The sequence below is a fragment of the Octopus sinensis genome, linkage group LG2 (assembly GCF_006345805.1).
Source record: "Octopus sinensis linkage group LG2, ASM634580v1, whole genome shotgun sequence".
NCBI classification, from domain to species: domain Eukaryota; kingdom Metazoa; phylum Mollusca; class Cephalopoda; order Octopoda; family Octopodidae; genus Octopus; species Octopus sinensis.
In genome coordinates, this window is record NC_042998.1 from 81,355,487 (window position 1) to 81,378,117 (window position 22,631).

Below are 22,631 nucleotides of genomic sequence, written 5' to 3' on the forward strand. Positions count from 1 at the left end.
CACTCGAAGATAACTTTTATTTTTAGGACATTTTATAATTTATGATTTATAGCAAAATATCTCTCATCACATTCGAAGTGAGTTATTATAACTTCGCAATATGTTTAAATTCTCTTTGCACTTATTTGTATTTTATTAAAATTCTAGTGATTTTCCGTAAAATTTAGATATTGTTTATTCTCTGTTTGCGTTGCCTGGTTTCATAACTCAATCACCTTCTTATCATTTTAGTAGCCATATTAACTCAACTTTTCGATATACGTAATTATGTGATCGTTTGTGTGACAGTTTTGATAATACAGAATAGTGAAATTCTATTAGTGGTGAGTTTAGATAAATTTTTGTAGATACTAGTTGAACGAATTAGTATTTAATTCTTACTGGGTTACAGATTTAAAAAAAATAACGATGCATGCATGTCTGCCAGTGGGCTACAAAACGTATATAGTCACAAGATATGGAATTGCATTATCTGTATTAAATGAATAGCTGAGTACCAATTTGTGAAGTTTTTGTAAGGTAACTCCGGAAGGGGTCTCAGTGTGTAGCGTCCCTGCTTTCCTGAGCTAGATTTCAACCACATTTCTTAAAAGTCGTGGAAGAGGCTTTGATCTCGGGACCACTCATGTTTAGAAACTGAGTTTGGAAGTAAGCAAGGGCATGCTCCCCGTTGCTATGGCATTGAGGTAGATCTGGCCACGCCCGTTAACGGGGACAAAACCCGGATTTAAGACACCGGATGACGATGAATTAAATAGTATTTTGCTCTAACCTAGGTATTCGAGTGCTGTTTCTCCCACCTTGTTTTGAACCTATGTGCATAATTGTGCGTACATAAACTACATACAGATATGCATACGTACATCTCTCTCTCTCTCTCTCTGGTTGTATATATACATAACAACACACATAAACGCACATGCGCCCACACATAGTATAGTTCCTCAGGGTATTCATACGCAACATTCCACTCCAGTGCCTAATTTTCCACATTTTCATACTTATAATGGATTGGAAATTCAATAATGTAGGGACTCCATCTGCCTTACCGTTAAAACCAATGTGTGGAAATATTCCAAGGAGTAGCATTTTAAATAAATAACAATACCGAATGTATACGAACAGCATTAATATTAGTTACAATTTTTCTGTGCTCCACTGGTTATAGCAATATTTCGTGTAAATTATTCCGTTCAAAAATGAGGTTAAAGTAATATATGTGGTTGATTATGTCGGACCTCTTTGCATGTATATATATAGATATATGTGTGTGTGTATGTGTGTGTTAGCGTGTAAGTGTGAGTGTGTATGTGTGTAAGTTCGTATGTGTATATATATATATATATATATATATATATGTTTGTATACATATATATATATAATATATATATATATATATATATATACACACACATACATATTCAAGTAGATATGAAGGTGAGTTTATACTCATATATGTAATTAGCTCTAACAGTGGTGTAATACGCTAATTATTAGAAAACGAGACTAATGAGTTATGAATGTTGTGATATTAATACTTACAATTTTTCTGAATATATATATAGTCTAGATGAATATAAATCAATATTATAATATATATATATATATATATATATATATATATATATATATATATATATGTATATATATTTTTTCGAACCATTTATTTTTGTAATTATGATATATAGCAGGTAGAGAAATAAAAACGAACCGTGTTGTCAGTTGACATGTTTACCGCTATTATTTCGATTTAGTATTTTTCTGTTCGTAATATCAAATTTACAAATAGGAATCTGAAAAGAGCTTGTTATATGTTCAGTGCATTATTGAACGTTGCCTACTCAAATATTCCAGAAAACATGCGATCCTGGAAGAATCCTTACAAATATAGCCATGACTATATTGTAGTCGCGAGTGCAATATGTTTATACATTAAAATTAAAAGAAATGTTTCATATCAATTCTTATACTACGCAGGAATCCTTATTTGCTTTTTTTCTTCCAGCTCAACAACAATGAAAAGCGAAATAATAATAATAATAATAATAATAATAATAATAATAATAATAATAATAATAATAATAATAATATATAACTATGAAAAGCATAGTGCGAATAATCGTTGCAATGTAATAATAAACAAACAAAACCAAAAAAATTTATATCAGCAAGCGGAAAGAATAATACAATTGAAAGATTTTAATCAGTCAAGACGAGATAGCTATTCAGCAGGCGTATTGCACACATAAAAAAAAAAAAAAAAAAAAAAATAGATGAGATTAAGCCACCAGAAAATCATACGATTAGAAAATGCGAACAAAGACAGTTTCTACCGTCTTGTGGGGATGAATATTAAGAACCGATATATATATATAAATTCATGCAGAATTGTGATATAAGAGAAATCGCAGTCTTTACGGATTTAGAGTACGCATTGACCTGAGACCTCGAATAGGGTTTTAAAAAGTATTTTGCTTATAAAATTCAATTTAAACAATTACTTATTAAGAGTAACCATTATTGCTATGGCACTAGATTATTGGAATTTTCTGTTCCGGAAGAATATAGCACATATTACTGTTTAACTTTATGTGATAATTTTGGGGATCGTGAATAGTTTTGGTTGAACAATATTTCAAAAATTAAATTACGGTACTTCTGTAATTAATGTCTTACTGTTTAACTTTAAGTGACATTCTTTAGAATTATACCTTTATAAAATTTTATCCAATATATAGGTATGTTCAGTCATATTTTAGGTATTCGTGTACATTCAGACAATATGATAGTAAATATATCAGATCGTGAATTATGTCAGCGGACCGTAGCAAATATGTGTTTCTTACACCTTATATTGAGATAGATATTGTTCATAGTCACTAAGAGCTGTTCACTCTATTATTAGCATACCGAATACATACCTTTGTTGATGAGCGAAAATCTTTGTCAATTTGGAAATAAGTTAATTAGATACGCACTAATCAGAATCTAAACAAATATAATTACGTAGGATCATATTTAGCATGTTCATATACTTTCGGACATGTGGATACAATAAACTCACAAATTGTCTAGGTGAAGAACATTCTCCTACTAGACAATAGAAGTAAGCCTAACAGATGTTACCTGACACTTCTGTTTATGTGTCGCTAGTTTCATCAGCTACATGTGCTGATCCGTTGTTCATTGTCACTAAGAGCTAGTCACTCTTATATTAGTATAAATGAGAATTCTCCCTCTAGACAACTTGTGGTGTGTATTGCCTTTCCATGCCCTAATGTACATGAACATGATAAAAAATGACTTACATAACTATATATCTTGCAACACTGCCAAGTGCACATCCGATTCATTCATTCGTTCCAACTTCACAAACGCAGACTTTTACACATCAGCAAATATATAATTATATAATTTGCTATTTTAATATAAGACCAACCAGCTCTTACACACCACGAAATAACGGTTAGATATATAGTTGATGAAGCGTAACGACGAAGAAACGCTTGTTTACTACGTGATACTGATCATGGCTGAGTGGTGTTTATACCGATATTTTTTGTAAGGAGAATTTCTCCCGAGACACCTTTAACAGCGAATTGTCTTTCTTTGTCCGAATGTACACAAACACGCTAAATATGACGGTACATAGCTATATTTTAAACAAAGCTACCTTGCGTGCATGTAATTAAATTACTGTATATATTATTGGTAGAAAATATTTCAAAATTAATACAGTATATTTTCAGCAGATATGAGTCTATTTTAATTTGAAATACGTTATCCAACAAGTCTTATATGAGTGTTAGTGTAAGTCCATATGTATATGCATATTTATTCGTCTGTATGTGTATGTGTGTGCATATTATGCATGCGCTGCATAGCTGAATGGCTAAAAATTTTGCCATCTAATCACTAGGTTCTGAATTCAATCACTCATCATGATATTTTGGTCGTGTCATTTTTTGTAGTCCAGTGTCTATCCGTGTCTTATAAGTAAAACTGGGGCGATCGGAAGTGTGTAGAAACTCGTTAAATGGATTGATCATGAAATTCCAGTAATTTTGTTTCATGTTTATTCAACCTGAAAAGTACGTTAAAAGAAGATGTGTCTGTGGAAAATATTTACACGTTATTTAAACGATCCTCGTAGATCTACCCATGCACTGTCCTGCGAATAAATAGCTATTAAGATAAGGACGCAAGGACAGGTCATCATCAATTTTACGTACTTACTTTTCTGTACTATTTATATCAATACGTATTGTCCTATCATTACATGAATATAAAAAACAATAGCGTACATTTGAAAGATCCTATCCCAATATATATTTTTTTGTTTATTTCCCACAGTTTAGTAAATATTTCACTATTATAATTTAATATTTGTATTACTATCTTGTTTTACCATAAAAATTATTAACCGGTTTAATTTCACGATGTCTTAATATTATTTAAAGTGATATCAGGAAACTTTCGCGAAAACATCATGAAATATATTGTGAAATTCATATCGCTTTACAGTTCTATATTTAAGTGATGAGGAATTATACACATTATTTACAATTGACGGATGTTTGTCCTCATTTTGTTTGTGGAGCAGTGGTTAAGAGCACGGGCCACTAACCCCAAGATTCCGAGTTCGATTCTAGGCAGTGACCTGAATAATAATAATAATAATAATAACATCGAAAAATACCTTAGGAATGAGAACCCAGGTTCGAAATTTACCCTAGGACACCTGATGAAGGCTGGAGGGTATATCAGTCGGAACGTGTTAACAACAAACAAGATGAGGACAAATATCCGTCAATTGTAAATAATGTTCATATCGCTTTAGTTATAAATTAATTCTCAATTTTAGATTAGAATATTACACAAAATTCTAATTCTGATTATAATTTCAAAATAATTTTTGAGATTCGAATTCAAAAGGTTAAATATATTCGCGCTTACGCATGGCCTATTATAGATCCTGGATCGAAGCAACATGTATCCTGTCATAATTCTTTCACTTTTTGGTACTTTTAGAATTCTTTTGCGAATTTGTGTTCTACACACTGGACAACGAACGATTATGCAAAAAATTTTCCATTACAATTGTTTTGCATATGCCCCACCAAAAATCATTACGGATGCTCAAATTAGACTTAAATATGCCTAGGTCATTGCTGAGATTTATCTGCAGTGGTTTAAAACATATATATAAAACATAATATATTTTGGGAGCATATTATCTCTTAGCTAATGTTCTCTTGTTACACATACCCAGTTACTTGGTGCGGGCTGTGAGATCTAAATCACTAGAAGTTTTTTGTTACTTAAATCCCAATAATGGAGCACCTTGGGTACATCATCATTCCATTAAAATGTGATTTTGGCGAGAAAAATATTGAAAATCATCAATACATATCAGATTGATAAAGAAGCGGGGACGGTACCAGGTAGCAGTGGGAGGTGCTAAAACCCAATAGCTAAATCTCCTTTAAATCTCACACCTTTTTCTTCTGAAAATTATTTTGAAATCATAAACAGAAATAAAAAGGCAGATTCGGATTGTCCGTCTTTTAAAACTATGATTTAAGAACATTCGAGAAGGAGTAGAAATTTAAAGATTTATGGGGTTGCGGGTGGAAATTAAAGCAGTAAAAAAAAAATTGCATAGGCATACGAATTCCCGTGTGTAGAATACAGATTCGCAAACATTTTCTGAAAATTCCAAAAGTAAAAAGTTATGTTAGGATATATGGGGTACTTAATCCAGAATGAAATCCGCCAAATATTTTGTGAAGCAATCAATAGATTTGTAACCTGTTGTATGACACCTATGCTTTCTTACTTATATCTAATCTTACACTTTTCCCTAGTAACAAACAATGCTGCTTTAACTTTCATGATCCAGTTCAGATTTTAAATTCTGCCTTTGTCGACTTTGCCTTTCATCTTTTCGGGTCGATAAATTAAGTACCAGTCGAACACTGGAGTCGATGTAATAGACCAGTCCCTTCCTCCCTATTTCAGGACGTGTGACTTTTGTAAAAAGGGTTATTATTATAATTGTTATTTCTTGTTATCTCGTGTTTTGTTGGAGCTCCTGGAGTCTTACATGTATAGCGGGCTGGCTACATGCAGCCTATAGTACCATGCTATCTGTTCTTTTCAACTATCTAATACTTTCTTCATTATTCCGACCTTGTCAATGAGGGAGACCCTTTATAACAGTTCTACTGGGCACTCTATTCCGATTTCCTTTATATTCCTTCTGATACTGTCCCAAAGGACCTAACAATAATTGGCACTATCTTCACCTTCTTTATCTTCCATAGCCGGGCTATTTCGTACTTAAGAGCGTTGTATTTATCTATTTTTTTCACTTCCTTCTTGACTAATAGTGTGTCAAAGGATCATGCAGCATCAAATATATAGCACGTGTTGCATGTTGTCTACCACCGCTAGGTCCAGTCTGTTGTCCCCTAGCACCTGATCTGCTGGGTCAGGAAATCCAAAACGATCTTGCAAGTCACGGAATCCACCATTCCTTGCGGTTTGTGCTCATACCACGTTTGCTTCTCTCTAGCCCTTACTTTTCGCGCAGTTTCCAATGTAGCTACCTTATCGTGTATTCGCAACTTGTCGTGGTTTTAAGCAAGTCTAGGGCACTTATTCGTGATATGGTCAATGGTTTTGTCCAGTATTATGTTAAGACGATAGTGGTGTTGGAGTGTAAGGTACTGCCTTCCAGGATGTTTATCGAAAGATGGCTGGGCACTGCAAGGCTTGTGAGGTTGAATGGGCATAATCTGGGTACACTTTCCTAGGCGAAAAGACTGGAACAGAGAATTATGTTCCCTTGGAGGGGCCAGAGTACTACGGGAAATCTTGCGTATGGTTTTCTCCGAATTATCCTAGCTGAACTGTCTCGCTATTAGGGTTACCTGAGGTGAAACCTTCAAATATCAAAGAATGCCTCTCGACACACGGCTATGATGCTCCCCCACTACCTCTTCCCGTGATCAGAGATGCACATTTCGTCATCCACAAAGGGAGATGCTGAGCTGCTTAAGGTCAAGCAACTGACAAGCAAATCTATAATTTAGAACAGAATATTTGCTGTGGCCCATCTTTAATTATTATTATTATTATTGAGTGAGAGAGCAGTTCATGCCATCAAAGTGACACTGGGGTAAAATATACGAAGCCCAATATACCCATCATGACTACCCGTCTGATAAGGGTGCACCAGGCACATGCATCACAACCATATGTGCGCGACATGGTGATCTCATATCAAGATAAACAGCACATGACCTTGCAGGTGGGGCCCAGTTAGAATTTTCTTCAGGTTGAGTAGCCCATCCCGCTCAAAAGGTCCCTGAATAAGGGTTGTTTAAGGATGTTGAAAGAACCACCCATGTTTCCAGAGGTGAATTATTCAAACCCCAAAGAATCCCTCTCAACACATGGCTATGATGCTCCCTTATTATTATTATTATTATTATTATTATTATTATTATATTATTATTATTATTATTATTATTATTATTATTATTATTATTATTATTGCCTTTGCACAGCTTCTAACGCTGGAGGTGTACTATAGTCCAAACTGTTCACTACCAGTGAATTAAGCTATCACCTCTTATTTTCCGAGCATCTTCCGGAGTATTTGAGCGGTTCCAAGCAGTGCTGTTTTATTATTATTATCATTATTTTCAGTAGTTTTATTTCTATAGCGTGCTTTCACTTCACTACCGAGCGCAGCTCTGTGTGCCTTAGGTATGTGCTGTGATTTGTTGTGATGCTCTGATGGTTATTGTATTATTATATTATTATTATTATTATTATATTATTATTATTATTATTATTATTATTATTATATTATTATTATTATTATTATTATTATTATTATTATTATTATAAGTTTGACTTTTGCTTTGTATTTCTGCAAGTTGACTCTAAGTCTCACTTAGAGACCTCAAGAGACAACGAGTTAGAAGTTCAAGTTGGTGTTATCCCTAGTGTGTTATATATTTGGTTTTGCAAATATTATTGTTCAAGAGAATGTTTAAAAAGACATGAGAATATTATAAGTTTGTTTTTAAATTTGAGATTATATAGATAGTATTTTACTTAGGATATGAACAGTTCCCATGAGCATTATCTTTTGAATTTCTGCCATTTTCGAGTTTCCTGGTATCTGAGCTAGGTAGGAATCAACCCCTTTTGCTATCATTCTTAGGGCACCTATGACAACAAGTATTATTTTACTTTTGAGGTTTCACACTTTGCCAATTTCTATTTCAAGACTTTTATACTTACTCAGTATTAGGTAAGTCTTGACAGACACATTTATGTTGATTGGGACAATCATATCAATGACGAGGCATGATTTTTGCCTGAAGTCTTTCAGTATAATATCTGGCCTATTTGAATCTATCTTTCTGTTAGTTTGAAGGGTGTAGTTCCAGAGGAGTGAGATGTGATCATTTACAAACACTGGATGTGGGTTGTGTTCCCAACAGCTTTTATCATGGGACAGCTCCAGATTTTTTCAAATTACCCAGTGAATATATTGTGCTGTTCTATCGTGCCTGTTGAGATACTCTTTAGGTGCCAGAAGACTGTACATAGAGACAACATGATCAAAGGTTTCATTTTGTAGTGTACATACACGACATGTTAGGCTACTGCCGTTCTTTAATATATTGGCCTGGTAGCTCCTTATAGGTAGGCATTGATCTTGGGCTGCTATAGTAAACCCTTCTGTTTCTGATTTTAAGCCAGAGACACTAACCCTTGATAGGTAAGGGTTTTGTCAACATCGACATTATTAGCTCTCTTTGGGTATTTGCCATTGAGAGATTTTTCTTGCCATTTATCAGTAAAAATATGTAAAGCAGCAGTTTTAGCCCTGGTTCTCATACGCTTAGCATTTTCTGTGCTTTTTCCAGTTGTGAGCTAATTCTGGGATATTTTGTATTTGGAATTCACTTAGAAATTCCTGTTTTGTTACTGAGTATGATGCTTTCTTGTTTTCATGCTTTAAGACAAGTTTGAACATGTATTCATCAGAGTTTTTCAGGTGGGTGTTTAGGTCAATTGTGGCAATCTTCATAGTTAAATCCCAACTGTAAAATTCCACGGCCATCCTCTTTTCTTGGCAGGTAAAGGGTGGTGCATTCTATGCAGTGTCAATAATTTTTATATTTTTCTGTCATGTTTACGTATTTCAGTTATTGACCAGTTAATGATATTGAAGCTGTATGCTAAAGTATTGATCGCTTCGACCTTGTTTCTTACATTCAGCTCTGTCTTGTGTATTGTCCTTACCCTGCGATAACAATCTCTTCTCATCCTTTTCCTCATCATTTGATGTTTGATTCCATCACTTTCAAATATTCCTGGGTATTTGTAGATCTCCGCTGGTTCTAACGCTTTTATGACATTCTGCTGGCCAAGATTAACATCCCATTCCACCGGTGTTATTAGATTAGATTCGTTTTTGAATGGAGAGCCCGGTGTAGCATATACATGTTGTCAGTCAGCGTGTGGCCCTTCTCTTTAGCACATCTATGTTGTTGTTGTTGTTGTTGTTGTTCTTTTTCTTCTTCTTCTTCTTCTCCTCCACCTCCTCCACGCCTTCTCCTTCTCCTCCTCCTCTCCTCCTCCCCTCCCCTCCTCCTCTTTCTTGTTGTTGTTGTTGTTGTTGTTGTCTTCTTCTTCTTCTTCTTCTTCTTCTTCTCCTCCTTCTCCTCCCCCTCCTCCTCCTTCTTGTTCTTCTTGTTCTTGTTCCTCTTCTTCTTCTTGTTCTTGTTCTTCTTGTTCTTCTTGTTGTTCTTCTTCTTCTGCTTCTTCTTTTTCTTATTACTATTACGGCGGCGAGCAGTAAGAATCATGCCGGACAAAATGCTTAGCCTCCTTTTGTCTGACCTTACTTTCTGAGTTAAAATTTTTCCGAGGTCGATTTTACCTTTCATACTTTCGAGGTCGATAAACTGAATACCAGTGAAATACTGGAGTCGGTGTAATCGACTATTCATCTTCCTGAACATTTCAGGCCTTTTGCATATAGTAGAAAGGATTATTATTATTATTATTATTGACAACTTCACGTGAGTTTCTTTATCATCAGATGCACCTATGTGGCTGTGATGTGTTTGTGTGTGGCTCTCTATATATGTGTCTGCATGCGTGCGTGTGTACGTGAGTGTGTGTGCGAGCGTGTATGAGCGCGTGTATCTCTGTGAATATGTACTTGTGCAGCGTAGTATTTTGGGATTGTAAGCCAGTGTTACTATATTTTTTCTGTTTTTGTTCTGCTGCGGAATATTTTTTGAAGCTTCTGCTGGTATTTTATTGTTTGCTGCGTTGTGTAATGCATGTACTAAAGTGGGTTTTTTTTGCGTTATTTTCTTGACCGCTGTATAAAATCCGCACATGCTATGTACTTCACGTTTTTGTGTTACAGTATCATACATCTATTTTAAATAGAATGTCGTGTTCCATTAGTATAGGTTGAAATTGCTGCAACTGTAGGCTGAGTGTGAGCTGTGTGACACGTTCGCGTTATACTGTCTGTTGTGACCATTGACGTGGATGGTGATAATGTAAAGTAGGTTTTATGTAGATTCTCATATTTTTTGAGTGGTTACGGTGTAGAGCATATGTAAGGTGTAGAAAGTGTGTTGTTTAAGTTGTGGTATTGAATTATATGTTTCTCGTGAAGGATATGGGCTTTAGCAAGTGGGGCTATTTTACGGACAATAGGAAGTATTTTGAGACTTGGTACCCCAAATATTACACGTATTGTTTTTACTTTCATGCTCCACAATATTTTATTTTTGAGTTTTTAAAAATTGTAACTATTATTATTATTATTATTATTATTCAGTAGTTTTATTTTTATAGCGTGCTTTCACTTCACTACCGAGTGCAGCTCTGTGTGCCTTGGGTATGTGCTGTGATTTGTTGTGATGCTCTGATGGTTATTGTATGGAAAGTGTTCTGCGTAGGATGTGTGCAGTGCCTAGTAGTGCAATTTTCTGTATGTTATATGTGTTTGTAAGTCCTGGTGTTTTTGTTATGTATTTGTCTGAATATTTTTTTATCATGCCTAATGCACCTACTATGATAGGAATTGTTTCTGTTTTCAGATTCCACATTCTAGTTACCTCTATTTCCAGGTCTTTGTATTTTGAGAGTTTCTCCATTTCTTTTAGAGAAACGTTGTCATTATTATTATTATTATTATTATTATTATTATTATTATTATTATAATTATTATTAATATTATTATTATTATTATTATTATTATTATTATTATTATTATTATTATTATTATTATTATTATTTCTATTATCATTATTATAATAATGGTTGCTGTAGTTGTTGCTGCTGTTATTATACTATGAAAACTCAGCTTATTTTGCTGCGTATGATGGAAGTTGTCAACTGCCCACTGGCAATAGACTAAGGTGACAGGTGTTTATTGGTCATGTTTCAAGAATCCTGCGAAGAATTCTTGCAGTTCCAAGCAATGCTGAATTTTGTAGGTGTTCTACCTTCACACTTGCACACTCTTTTTCAGCGTGTTGGTAGTTGAGTATTGATACTTCCAAGTGCACCAATTACTATTGACATCACGTTTACTCTCTCCATTGATCACAACCTTCATTCGTATTTCCCACTTCAAATCGTTGTAGTTGTTTATTTTTTCTTCTTTCACATTGATCCTGTTGTCACCGGGGCATGCTATGTCGATTATCATACATATTCTTTCTTTTTCAGTCATCACAACAATGTCCAGTTTCCGATGTCTGCTCGGGTGATCGCAGTCGGTCATTGCATCCCATAGGATTTCGCAATTCTTATTTTCGGTGACCCGTTCTGGAGTTTTTTTATACCACGTCATTGCTCTTTATAGACCGTCATTTCCACAGAGCTCACAATGGATCATTCTTGCCATATTGTCATGGCGTCTTTTGTATTTGCGTTGTGTCAATTTCGGGCATTCGCTAACGCTGTGCCATACCGTTTCACCTCTCTCACCACACATTCTGCATATATCGCTACCAGTAGTGTTTTTTGTTCTGCACTTCAAATAGTTGGTCCTCAACGCTTATTCCCGAGCTGCGCATATGAGTGCTTCTGTCTCTATCTTCAGGTCACTCCTCCTCAACCATAGCCACCGGTCCTTTGTATCGGTTTTGGCGTTCATATCTCTTGCAAACAGATCGTACATTTTCTTTTCCTCCCATGCTTTTCCTTTTTTTTTGGTTCGTTTCTTGTTAAATTTTTTTTGGTTACATAATTTTTAGTTTTGATGACGCAGGACATTTTCGTATATTTCAACAGTAGTTCTATGGTATTTGTTATATACCACCATAGGCTGTTTTCGTCTATTCTGATACATTCCTGGCAACTGATCAGACCTCTCCCATCCTTTTTTCTGGACAAGTACAGCCTATCGGTGTCACTCATAAGGTGGAAGGCTCGTGTACTGTCAAAATTATTCTGGTCTTGGTATTCCATGTTTTTCCCTACTCGCTTTTGCCATTTTATAATTCCGGCTACATTCCCGCTTTCGCTCACGTGTTAAGTGCTTGGATTTTATTCTATCCAATCAATTTTAAGAGCAACACCAATGCCAGTCTTTGGAAATACTCCATCCTTTGCTTGTTTTTCATTTCCTTTTCCATTATCTGGTTGAACTCTAGTACACCAAGTTATTTGTATCTTTCAGTTTCAATTTGCTTAATCAAATCTCTGTTCGGTAATTTTATCCCTGCTAGAGACTGTACTTTGCCTCTTTTTAGGTACATTATTCGGCACTTCTTCAGTCCAAATTCCATTCTAATATCAGCATTAAAACAATGGACCGTGTTTACTAAGGAACTCCCTTGTGACTCATCTTTACCATATAGTTTCAAAGCATGCATGAAGAGGTGGTGGTTGATTGTTTAGGATTTTTCCCTTATTATTATTATTATTATTATTATTATTATTATTATTATTATTATTATTATTATTATTATTATTATTATTATTATTATTATTATTATTATTATTATTATTATTCCTTCGTAACACAGTGTTGGTAAAAATGCACTGGAGTCTTTAATCATCTGTCAAGTCACAACAAGGACCTCAAACAGATAATACTTTCCTTAAGATGTGCGCTCTCCCAATAAGGCTGCTTTTTGCAAGACATCAATCATGTTTGGGATTTCCAGTTACCTGAAGGAGTCTTGAAATTTCAATAAGATTGAGCCCAGCGCTCCGATCACCACTGGTACCACTTATACACTACCCCTCGCATTCCATACAGTCTTGCCATTTCCACTTTCAATTCGGAGTACTTGGTGATGTTTTCAACCACTTATTCACATCATTCATGTCATTTGGTATGATCTGACAGTACTTGTCTCTCTTATTCAATATAATATCCAGCCGACGGTGTTCGAATACACGATCCGTCTGAAAATCATAGTCCCAGAGTATCGACACTTTTCCATCCTCCTGCATAACTTTACTTGGTACACGCTCGTACCAGTTCTCTCTTACTCCATATTGGTATTTGCGGCATAAAGCCAATGAAGATGCACACACACTTTATCGTGGCGGCGTTTGTATACTTTTTGTGCAAGGCTCTCACATCCACTTACCAAGTGGGTCACATTTTCCACACTCTTTCCACCGAGTCTGCATTTCTGGGTGTCAGAAGTTTTATAGATGTTATACTTCACTGAATTGATAGCGAGAGCCTAGTCTTGTGCATCAGTGATCAGGCTTTCGGTGGTACGTTTCAAATTACCTCGCTCAATCCATGCCCATGATGCTGTATTATTCTTAACGTTCTGTGTATAAATTTCAAACTGCCCATGCATTCTCATTTCAAAGTTTTCTTTACTCTCCTCCTCAGCTCTTTGGTTAAACTCTTACTTGCCCATTATTTCATATGCATCTACACACATATATTTCGCGACATAGTGGAGCAGTTCTTCATCACTATTTATCAAATACTCGGCAAGCGTTCTTCTTTCACTCTTTATACAATGGCCCAAACTAATTAGTCCTCTGCTGCCATTCTTTTAATACACAGTCTATTTACGTTTGCTTTAGGGTGTAGCGCCCCATGGAGCGTCATCAACTTACCCATCATTCTATCTAGTGTGGATATTTCCTCCTTAGTCCATTTGAGGATGGACGTACTATATCTGCCCACTACAACTGCCCAGATATTCATTGCGGTAATCAGATTTTTAGCATCCAGGTTGGATTTCAACACCATCTTCACCGTTTTTTGATACGCCTCGCTGACCTTGACTTTCATTCCTCTGTGTAGAATGTCATCCAGCTCTAAAATCCCTAAATATCTATACCCACTACAGTCGGGTTCACCCATGGTCTCTCTGGATGGTAACCGCCATCCTCTGCAGGCTGCTTTCTTCCCTCTTTTCATATAAAGTACTGAGCATTTGGTAATCCCTTATTATTATTATTACTATTATTATTATTGATTTCACTGAGTTCGTACTTATTCATTATGTGGGTAGCGTGTTACTACATGTAACATTAAGTATCCACAAGCTTTCAATAGACTTTTCAGTGCTTAAGGCACTCCCGACAATCTTTCCTGTCCCTAATAGGCAAACTTTCTGTAGAAGCTCTACAAAAAATTCTAGTTCAATATATTTTGATCATTTCTGATAAGGGTACACTAGACACAGGCATCACAACCAAATGTGCGCGACAAGGTGAACTTATATCAAGATAGATAGTGCATGACGATGCAGGTGAGGTCAGTTAGAATTTTCTTCAGGCGGAGTAGCTCACCCCGTACAAAAGGTTTCTGAACAAGGTTTGTTTGAGGATGACGAACGAATCACGCATGTTTCCAGAGGTGAATTATTCAAACCACCAAAGAATTCCCCTCAACACATGGCTACGATGTTCCTCCACTACCTCTTCTCGTGATAAGAGAAGCACATATCTTCAGCCACCAAGGGACATTCTCAACTGGTTATGGTCAAGCAACTAACAAGCAAATCTGTGGTATTGAGCAGAATATTTGCTATAGCCCATCTTTTATATCAAGACAAAACAATGTACATGTTAACACTTCCAATCAGTCAAGATCAGAAGCCATGAGAGACACTGCCTAGTATTGCATCAGGTCATACTAATAGCAATGACAATAATAATAATATTAATGATGATAATAATAATGATAATAATAATAATAATAATAATAATAATAATAATAATATAATAATAATAATAATAATAATAATAATAATAACAAAAAATATTATTGTTACGATTATTATTGAGCGAGAGAGCAATACATACCATCGAAGTGACACTGGGTTACAAATATACGAAGCCCAGTATACCCATTTTGACTACCCGTATAATAAAGGTAGACCAGGCATATGTATCACAACCATATGTAAGCTACATGGTGATTTTATATCGAACAAAACAGCTCATAAACTTGTAGGTGGAACCCAGTTGGAATTTTCTTCAGGTTGAATACTCCATCTCGCTCAAAAAGTCCCTGTCTAAGGTTTGTTTCAGAATGTTGAGCAAAACAGCCATGTTCCCATAAGTTAATTATTCAACCCTAAAGAATTCCTCACAACACATGGCTATGATGCTCCCTTACTACTTCTGCTCGTGGTCAGCGATGTACACATTGTCAGCCTCTAAGGGACATTCTCAACTGGTTAAGGCCAAGCAATTGACAAGCAAATCCGTGGTATTGAACAGAATATTTGCTGTAGCCCATTCTTTATATCAAGACAAAAACAATGTATTTGATAACAGACATAGTTATTAAAGATAGGAAAGAAAATACTTTTAGACTAATAGTTGTAAGTTTTCCCACTGATACAAACATATCAGTAAAAGAATTTGACAAATGCGGTGCCCCAGCATGGCCACAGCTCATGATCTAAAACTAGATGGAAAAAAAAACTAAGTAAATATAAGGACCTGGAAATTGAAATACAAAAGATGTGGCATCTTAAAGCGAGAACTGTTCCTGTTATGGTAAGTGCTATACGTATGATAAAATAGGGATGTATGAAATATCTCTATCAGATACCAGGAGAACCATGTCTCAGAGGAATCCAAAAGATTCTACTGACAAGTACTGCTTACATCCTTAACAAAACCCTATCCATTTAAACGTCTGTGTTGTATTACATGATGATGTCTCGCTACTTCGCCTCTCCAAGCTTTCAGTCATACTGTAAATCTCTTATCCTTCACTCGCCTCAGGACGCTGGATGTGTCTCGGCAAGTGACTGTGACAAACAGGCAGATTAAAAGTAAATAATAATAATAATAATAATAATAATAATAATAATAATAATAATAATAATAATAATAATAATAATAACAGCAACACTACACTTTAACATTCAGACGGACTGAGAAATACAAACTAGAAGGCTTCATTTAATAGAATTGAAAGTGCCAGATAATTGACTTTTCAGCCCCAAATGAGATAGAAGTCAATATGAGAGCTATAGAGAGGTATAGGCAAAATACCAGGATCTAGGCATTGTGTTCAGAGACTACGGGAACTGTAGGTAAAATGTATTCCTGTAGTCATAGGTGAATTAGAAACTATTCTTACAGGTTTAAGAAATGGATAGAGGATACACGCATAAAACCTAGTTTAGTACAACTCCAGAAAAAGTGTTGTTTGGGACAGCTAGAATACTTAGGCGGGTTCTTGATATCGAAGATTACTTGCCGTTGCCTGATATTAAGCGTTATTCTTTTTCAACAGTTTAATCTGTTGTGCATGTATGAAATAATAATAGTAATAATAATAATAATAATAATAATAATAATAATAATAATAATAATAATCGGTGAATAGACCGGACCTAGTGGTGGTGGACAAGGTGAATCACATACACTATATAGTTGATGTTGCATCCCCCTTTCACCCACGAATATTCAAGAAGGAAGGCAAAAAGTTAGATAGATACAACCCTTTTAAGTACGAAATAGCCAAATCAGGCTATGGAAAATGAAGAAAGTGAAGATAGTACCAATTGTTGTTGGGTCCTTGGGAACAGTATCAGAAGGCATGAAGATGAATATAAAGGAAATAGGAATAGAGTGTCCAGTAGAACTGTTACAAAGGGTTTGCTTCTTTTGTATGGCCAGAATAATCAGGAAAGTATTAGATAGCCGAAAAAAAAAAAACGAATAGCATGGTCACAGGTAGTAAGACTGCTACGTATGCAAGACTTCAGGAGCTCCAACAAAACCTGTGACAAAGAGAAAATAATAATAATGATAATAATAAAGATAGTCTTATTATCATTATCATTATCATCGTTTTCGTCGCGGAATTGTTATCACATCGAACAAAAAGCTTGGCTGCTTTTCTTGCGGCTTTATGTTTTCAATTCAAATTACGCCAAGGTCGACTACGTGATTCATCCTTTCAGGATAGATAAAATAAATAGTATTTAAGGTGATGTGGTCGATGTAATTGACTTCCTTTGCCATCAAAACTGTTGACCTTGTGCCAAAATTAGAAAGGATTAATATTAATGCTGTGGTTCTTCGTTAGACGATCAGCTGGCAGAAACGCTAGCACGCCGGATAAAATACTTTGCGGCATTTTGTCCGCGCTATTTTCTGAGTTCAAATTCCGTCGAGGTCGACTTTTCTTCTTTTGGAGTCGATAAAATGAGTACCAGTTGAGCAATGGGGGTCGATGTAGTCGACGTAACTCCTCCCTTACAATTGCTTGCCTTGTGCCACAATTTGAAATTATTATTATGGTTCTTCTCTACAGAAAATTTCCATTAAAGTTTGAGATTTTAAATTCCGACTAGAGTAACATTGCTTTTCACCTTTTAGTAGTCGGTAAGATAAAGTGCTCATCAACAACTGAGGTCTGGTTAATCGCCTAATATCTTCTTCCGAGTTTCTACCTCTGTACCAATGTAAGATATAGTTTTGGCGATGGATTATTGGAAGTATAAGAATAAATGCCTTGCAATATTTGTTACGACTCTTCATGTCCTGATTTCAAATCACAAATGTTTTCTTCAGGGAACGTCATAAGAGCGTCACACAATATATGTTACGTTATTTCTGACATCGTTTTATAATTTCATTTCAAATTCCGTAGATGTCAAATATTTCACTTTCTCTTGTCTCGATAACATAAAGTGGTAGTCAAATAAAGGGTTCAGTGTAATCGGGTAAGCTTTGCACAAAGTTGCTAGCCTTTTGCCTAAATTAAGAATGATTCGGTAAAATCGCTGGAACGTCGTAGAAAATTGTTTGCAGCATTCGTTCCAGCAATTAAAATTTTGAGTTCAGTTCTCAACTAGTCACGTTTGCTTTTCATTCTTCAGAGGTCAGTAAAATAATGTATAAATCAAGTCCTGTTTCGATGTAATCGGCTAACACCCGCCGTCCAGCTCCTTAGCTTTATTCCTAAATTTGTGAGACACATTCGCTTGAGAGTCAGACAATACACCGGCTCGTTGCTTCATTGCATCTTCAAATAAAGTACCAGCCGCCTGATTAGAGTACATCAGACACATGCATAACAAGCATAAGTGTGCGACGCGGTGATCTCATATCAATACAATCAGTGCATGGTCTTGCGGTTGGGGATCAGTTAGACGTTTATGGACGTCGAATATCCCATCCTGTTCAAGAGGTCCCAGAATAAGGGTTGTTTAAATATGACGAATGAAACATACATGTTTCCAGAGATGAAATATTTAAATCCCAAAGAAAACCTCTCAATACATGTCTATGATGTTTCCCCTCTACTTCTGCTCGTGATCAACGCTGCACGTATCATCAGCCACTAAGGGACACGCTCAGGTTAAGGTCAAACAAATGAGTAGCAAATCTGTGGTATTGAGCAGAATATTTGCTGTAGACCATCTTTTATACGAAGACTAAATCGTATCTGAGCTTATTTTAGAAACTTTAACCCTAGTCGACTGGAGTTTGCACAGAGAAAATGCATTTGATTCTTTGCTCCATTGGAATTTCCATTTGCTTGTTCTTTGTGCCCAGTGAATGCCTTATCTACGAAGAATGTATATATTCTGTTAATATGGGATTTCTATTCCTTCTATATATATGAAATTTTTTTGATTACCTTTTTTTATCTTATTGTACTTGAAGGTTGTCTCCATTTCGTTTGCCGTGCGTCTTTTGTGGTTTCGCTTCATAATTATTAGTATCTGTTCTAAATGATAATGATTTTAAACGTATAAATTATTTAAACTTCTATGACATTTGTCGTCTGACCTGAGATTTCCAGTTCTCGTACTTGCAGTGTTTTCTACTTGCATTATCTATCGATTTTAAATTTCCCAATGTATTGATTCTTATATTATGAAAGGCAAAGTCGATATCAACTACATTGGTACACAAAACTTGAAAGTTCATAACTAAATACTCCACGTATTTAATTCAATGCTGTGCAAATTCTGGCATCTAATAGCTCTATGTGGTGAAATATATTTCATTATACAAAAGAGAAATCTGTTCGATTGAATGGAAAATTCATTTAGAACATAGGCGATCCAGTGGTATACCTGAATAGGATCTCATCTCTCAGAAATATTAAGCCAGATATCTCTCTCAAATTATCTATAGTATAAAGAGGCGTATAAAGTAATGGTGATTTGATGTATGTAGTACATTTGTCACAAAACAAAATTGCGTACTCATTCTCTGCAAATAATGATTCAAGTAATATTTCATCTAAACCATTTTTTCAATTAATATTTGAATTGATGTTAGCATAACCAATGTTGTGGGTGATTCGTCCATGGAATTATACATCATTATGTGATATAAGGATGATTTGACTTTTATTTTTGGTTGGTCGCGTTGCCTCAAAAACATTCTCTTCGTTCATTCTCTTCCGAGGAATTAATTGGGATTCAAGTGGTTTATAGTATAAATTTTAACATTTCCCAATGATATTTTGCCATGTTGAATTAAAGAATATGGTTTCATGAATTAGGCTTTGTAGCAATTTTCATCTATTTCATCATGCATTGTCGTTAGGTTGGAATTGCTATCAGGATCTTTCGTTTCTATCCTTAAGTCTTAGTTTTTAATTGAGTTGTTTGAAGCTATATAGAAAATCGTTTTCGAGGTGGTTCTCTACACATCGTAGTGAAGATAAGCTCTATCGTGGAGATAGATGCATTTGTATGATAAATGTTGAATATTGTTATTCAAAAACTGATTTAAAATAAAATGAGGTAATTCTTTTGTTTAATTTTATAGAATTATATTAGAAATACACTGAAAGCTGTATTTTAATAATTTGAATTTCTCGTTTGTTTATTATTTTCTATGTATTAGCTTCTATTTTAATATTTGCACAAGTCGTATAGTTTAAGAGAAATAAGCTTTCGTCTCATTTGTCTATATTAAAGCTATTTGCAACGCAAGTAAATTTAACTTGTGTCAATTAAAAGTCAAAATCAATTGTGGTCTCCAGCGGGTAGTTTTAAGTGTTTGTTATATCTTAAATATATGTTATTATTTAGTTTGAGGTCAAAGGTCAATTTCGTGTAGGAAAGAAAATAATAATATTCAAATGTCGTCTTGGAAGATTGTATTTAAAGTGGTAAGAGTTATTACATCACGAAAATGTGTGATTACCATGGATGTGACGAACGACCAGCCCATCCCCACCTGCAATAGAAAGATATTAGCCACTTGGTCAGGATGAAAACAACAGGTGAAGCGTAAGACGAATGAAAAAAATGGGGATATAGAAAATAGCAAAAGGAACATTGCACATATGTATTTATAATCGAAAAAATCGAAATTACATAAAGCAACTTGAAACAAAAATACAATAACAAATATATATTCATTTTTTCCTAAGCACAAGACCAAATATATATATATATCAATATGGATCATAAAAAGCATTATTGAATCTGTAGAAAGAAATAACAATTGTCTCCTGTACAAATGGAACTAAGAATTGCGCACTAATTCATGAACACCGATTTACTTTTGGCTTCTATCTGTTGTAAGCTTCTGTATTTTATCATCATATGTGTAGTGTGATGTCTTTTTTAGCAGAAATTGAAATCTCGCCATTAATTTACTCATTGGGAGGTTACTTCTATTCTATATCTTTCTGCACGTTATTAATCTTTTGCTTAGAAGGAAAAAAAAATGTTCAGTGAGAGGAAATGTGATGATAACGTTCACTCATCTCTCAAGGTTATTAGGAACGTACGTAAATTGAATTGCTTCTAACTCGGATGCCGATTCGTCCGGAGCCTATTCAGTGCTTAACGATGCTTGCTAAAATGGCATAAAAATTTCTCTTGGATTTCAAAATGTTGTTCCAACTCGTTTCTCTAATATGTTATGACTATAAATCGACATTTGAATTTAGAGAACAGCTTGTGTATTTCAAGAAAAACCATTAAACTTTCACCAACGTAGGCATAACTAGTAAGTAAATATTGCATGCAATTTACTTTGCATTTGCAGTACGTGGATTGAATGGGAAATTTAAATAAGTATCTTGAATGCATCTCTAGATGTAATTGCATATCAATAACGAGGCAGATTTATGGCAGTGTTACAAAAATGTTGGTTTCATTGAAGAAGAATGAGTTTCAATTTTGCCACAGGTGATGGATTGTGGTCTAAGCAACGAACGTATTCATTTCACCAATCTTGTTTTCCTTTACGCAGCAAGACAAACATTTTGTCCATTACTATTTTCATTGAACTAGTTACAAGGAAACATACGTTTAGATAATGAAACCAGTTTATATGATAACGATTGGTAGAATTGAAATCAGTTGTAAATATCCATTCATTCTGTTTGAAAGAGAGAATTGTTGGTAGTGAAGCTAACTGTGTTAGTATCTAAGTCTTATTTAACTGTATATATATATGAAGTACACACTAGGTACAAAAACTTTAGAAGGTTTATTTCACAATTTTCACTGAAAAATCATTTAATGACGGCAGTTTGTAAATCACTATGTTCACAAGAGGTAGTTATAATAAATATCGTGAGATAAATGAAAATGACATCCAATAAGGTTCAACGAATACATTTATACACAATGGTGCATTCGGTAGACCTGCACCCTTATAGATATATCAGATATTTACTTTTTTTTAATTGTACATTTTCTTATTAGCATAAGAGTATATGTAATTTTCATGTAGAGACACAAAGGCTCATTCAAACATACATACACACTGACATACACAGACACAAAACATGCTTGCACAGAAACACACAAACACATATTTATATGCAAAGTAAAATGAAGTGCACACTGACAACTATATTTTCTAGTGCTGTGGGGAAGTGCCACCCCCACACCATTAGTTGCTAATATATTTCACTATAAGTCATCATATAGCACTGTAGTTCATATTTTCAGTCAACTTAAGAAAAGTATCCATTAATGGAGATGTTATGAAACAAGCGCCAAGGAAAAGAAAAAGGATAAAGCCATTTGGCGCTGCAATTTTCAGCGTTTTATTATTACCTGTTGACTTAGATTTTTCATTACCCCCCCCCATATATATATATATATTATATATATATATATATATATATA

The 22,631-nt window shown here is 34.8% G+C and overlaps 1 protein-coding gene and 1 long non-coding RNA gene across 3 annotated transcripts in view; both read right to left on the bottom strand.

Annotated features, from left to right (window-relative positions):
- LOC115232540 overlaps window positions 1-22,631 on the bottom strand; it is a 96,555-nt gene that overhangs the window by 9,083 nt on the left and 64,841 nt on the right. The window contains exon 5 of one of the 2 annotated variants that reach the window (XM_029802478.2): window positions 20,686-20,718. The exons of the other annotated variant lie outside the window; for it this stretch is intronic. Coding sequence (XP_029658338.1) covers window positions 20,686-20,718 — 33 coding nt within the window. The remainder of the gene's footprint in view (window positions 1-20,685; window positions 20,719-22,631) is intronic. 2 annotated transcript variants of the gene reach the window in all.
- LOC118768354 lies at window positions 12,091-13,447 on the bottom strand. The gene is made up of 2 exons (XR_005004178.1): window positions 13,343-13,447; window positions 12,091-12,221 (listed from the first exon to the last, which is right to left on the bottom strand). It is a non-coding gene; the product is annotated as an uncharacterized LOC118768354 (long non-coding RNA).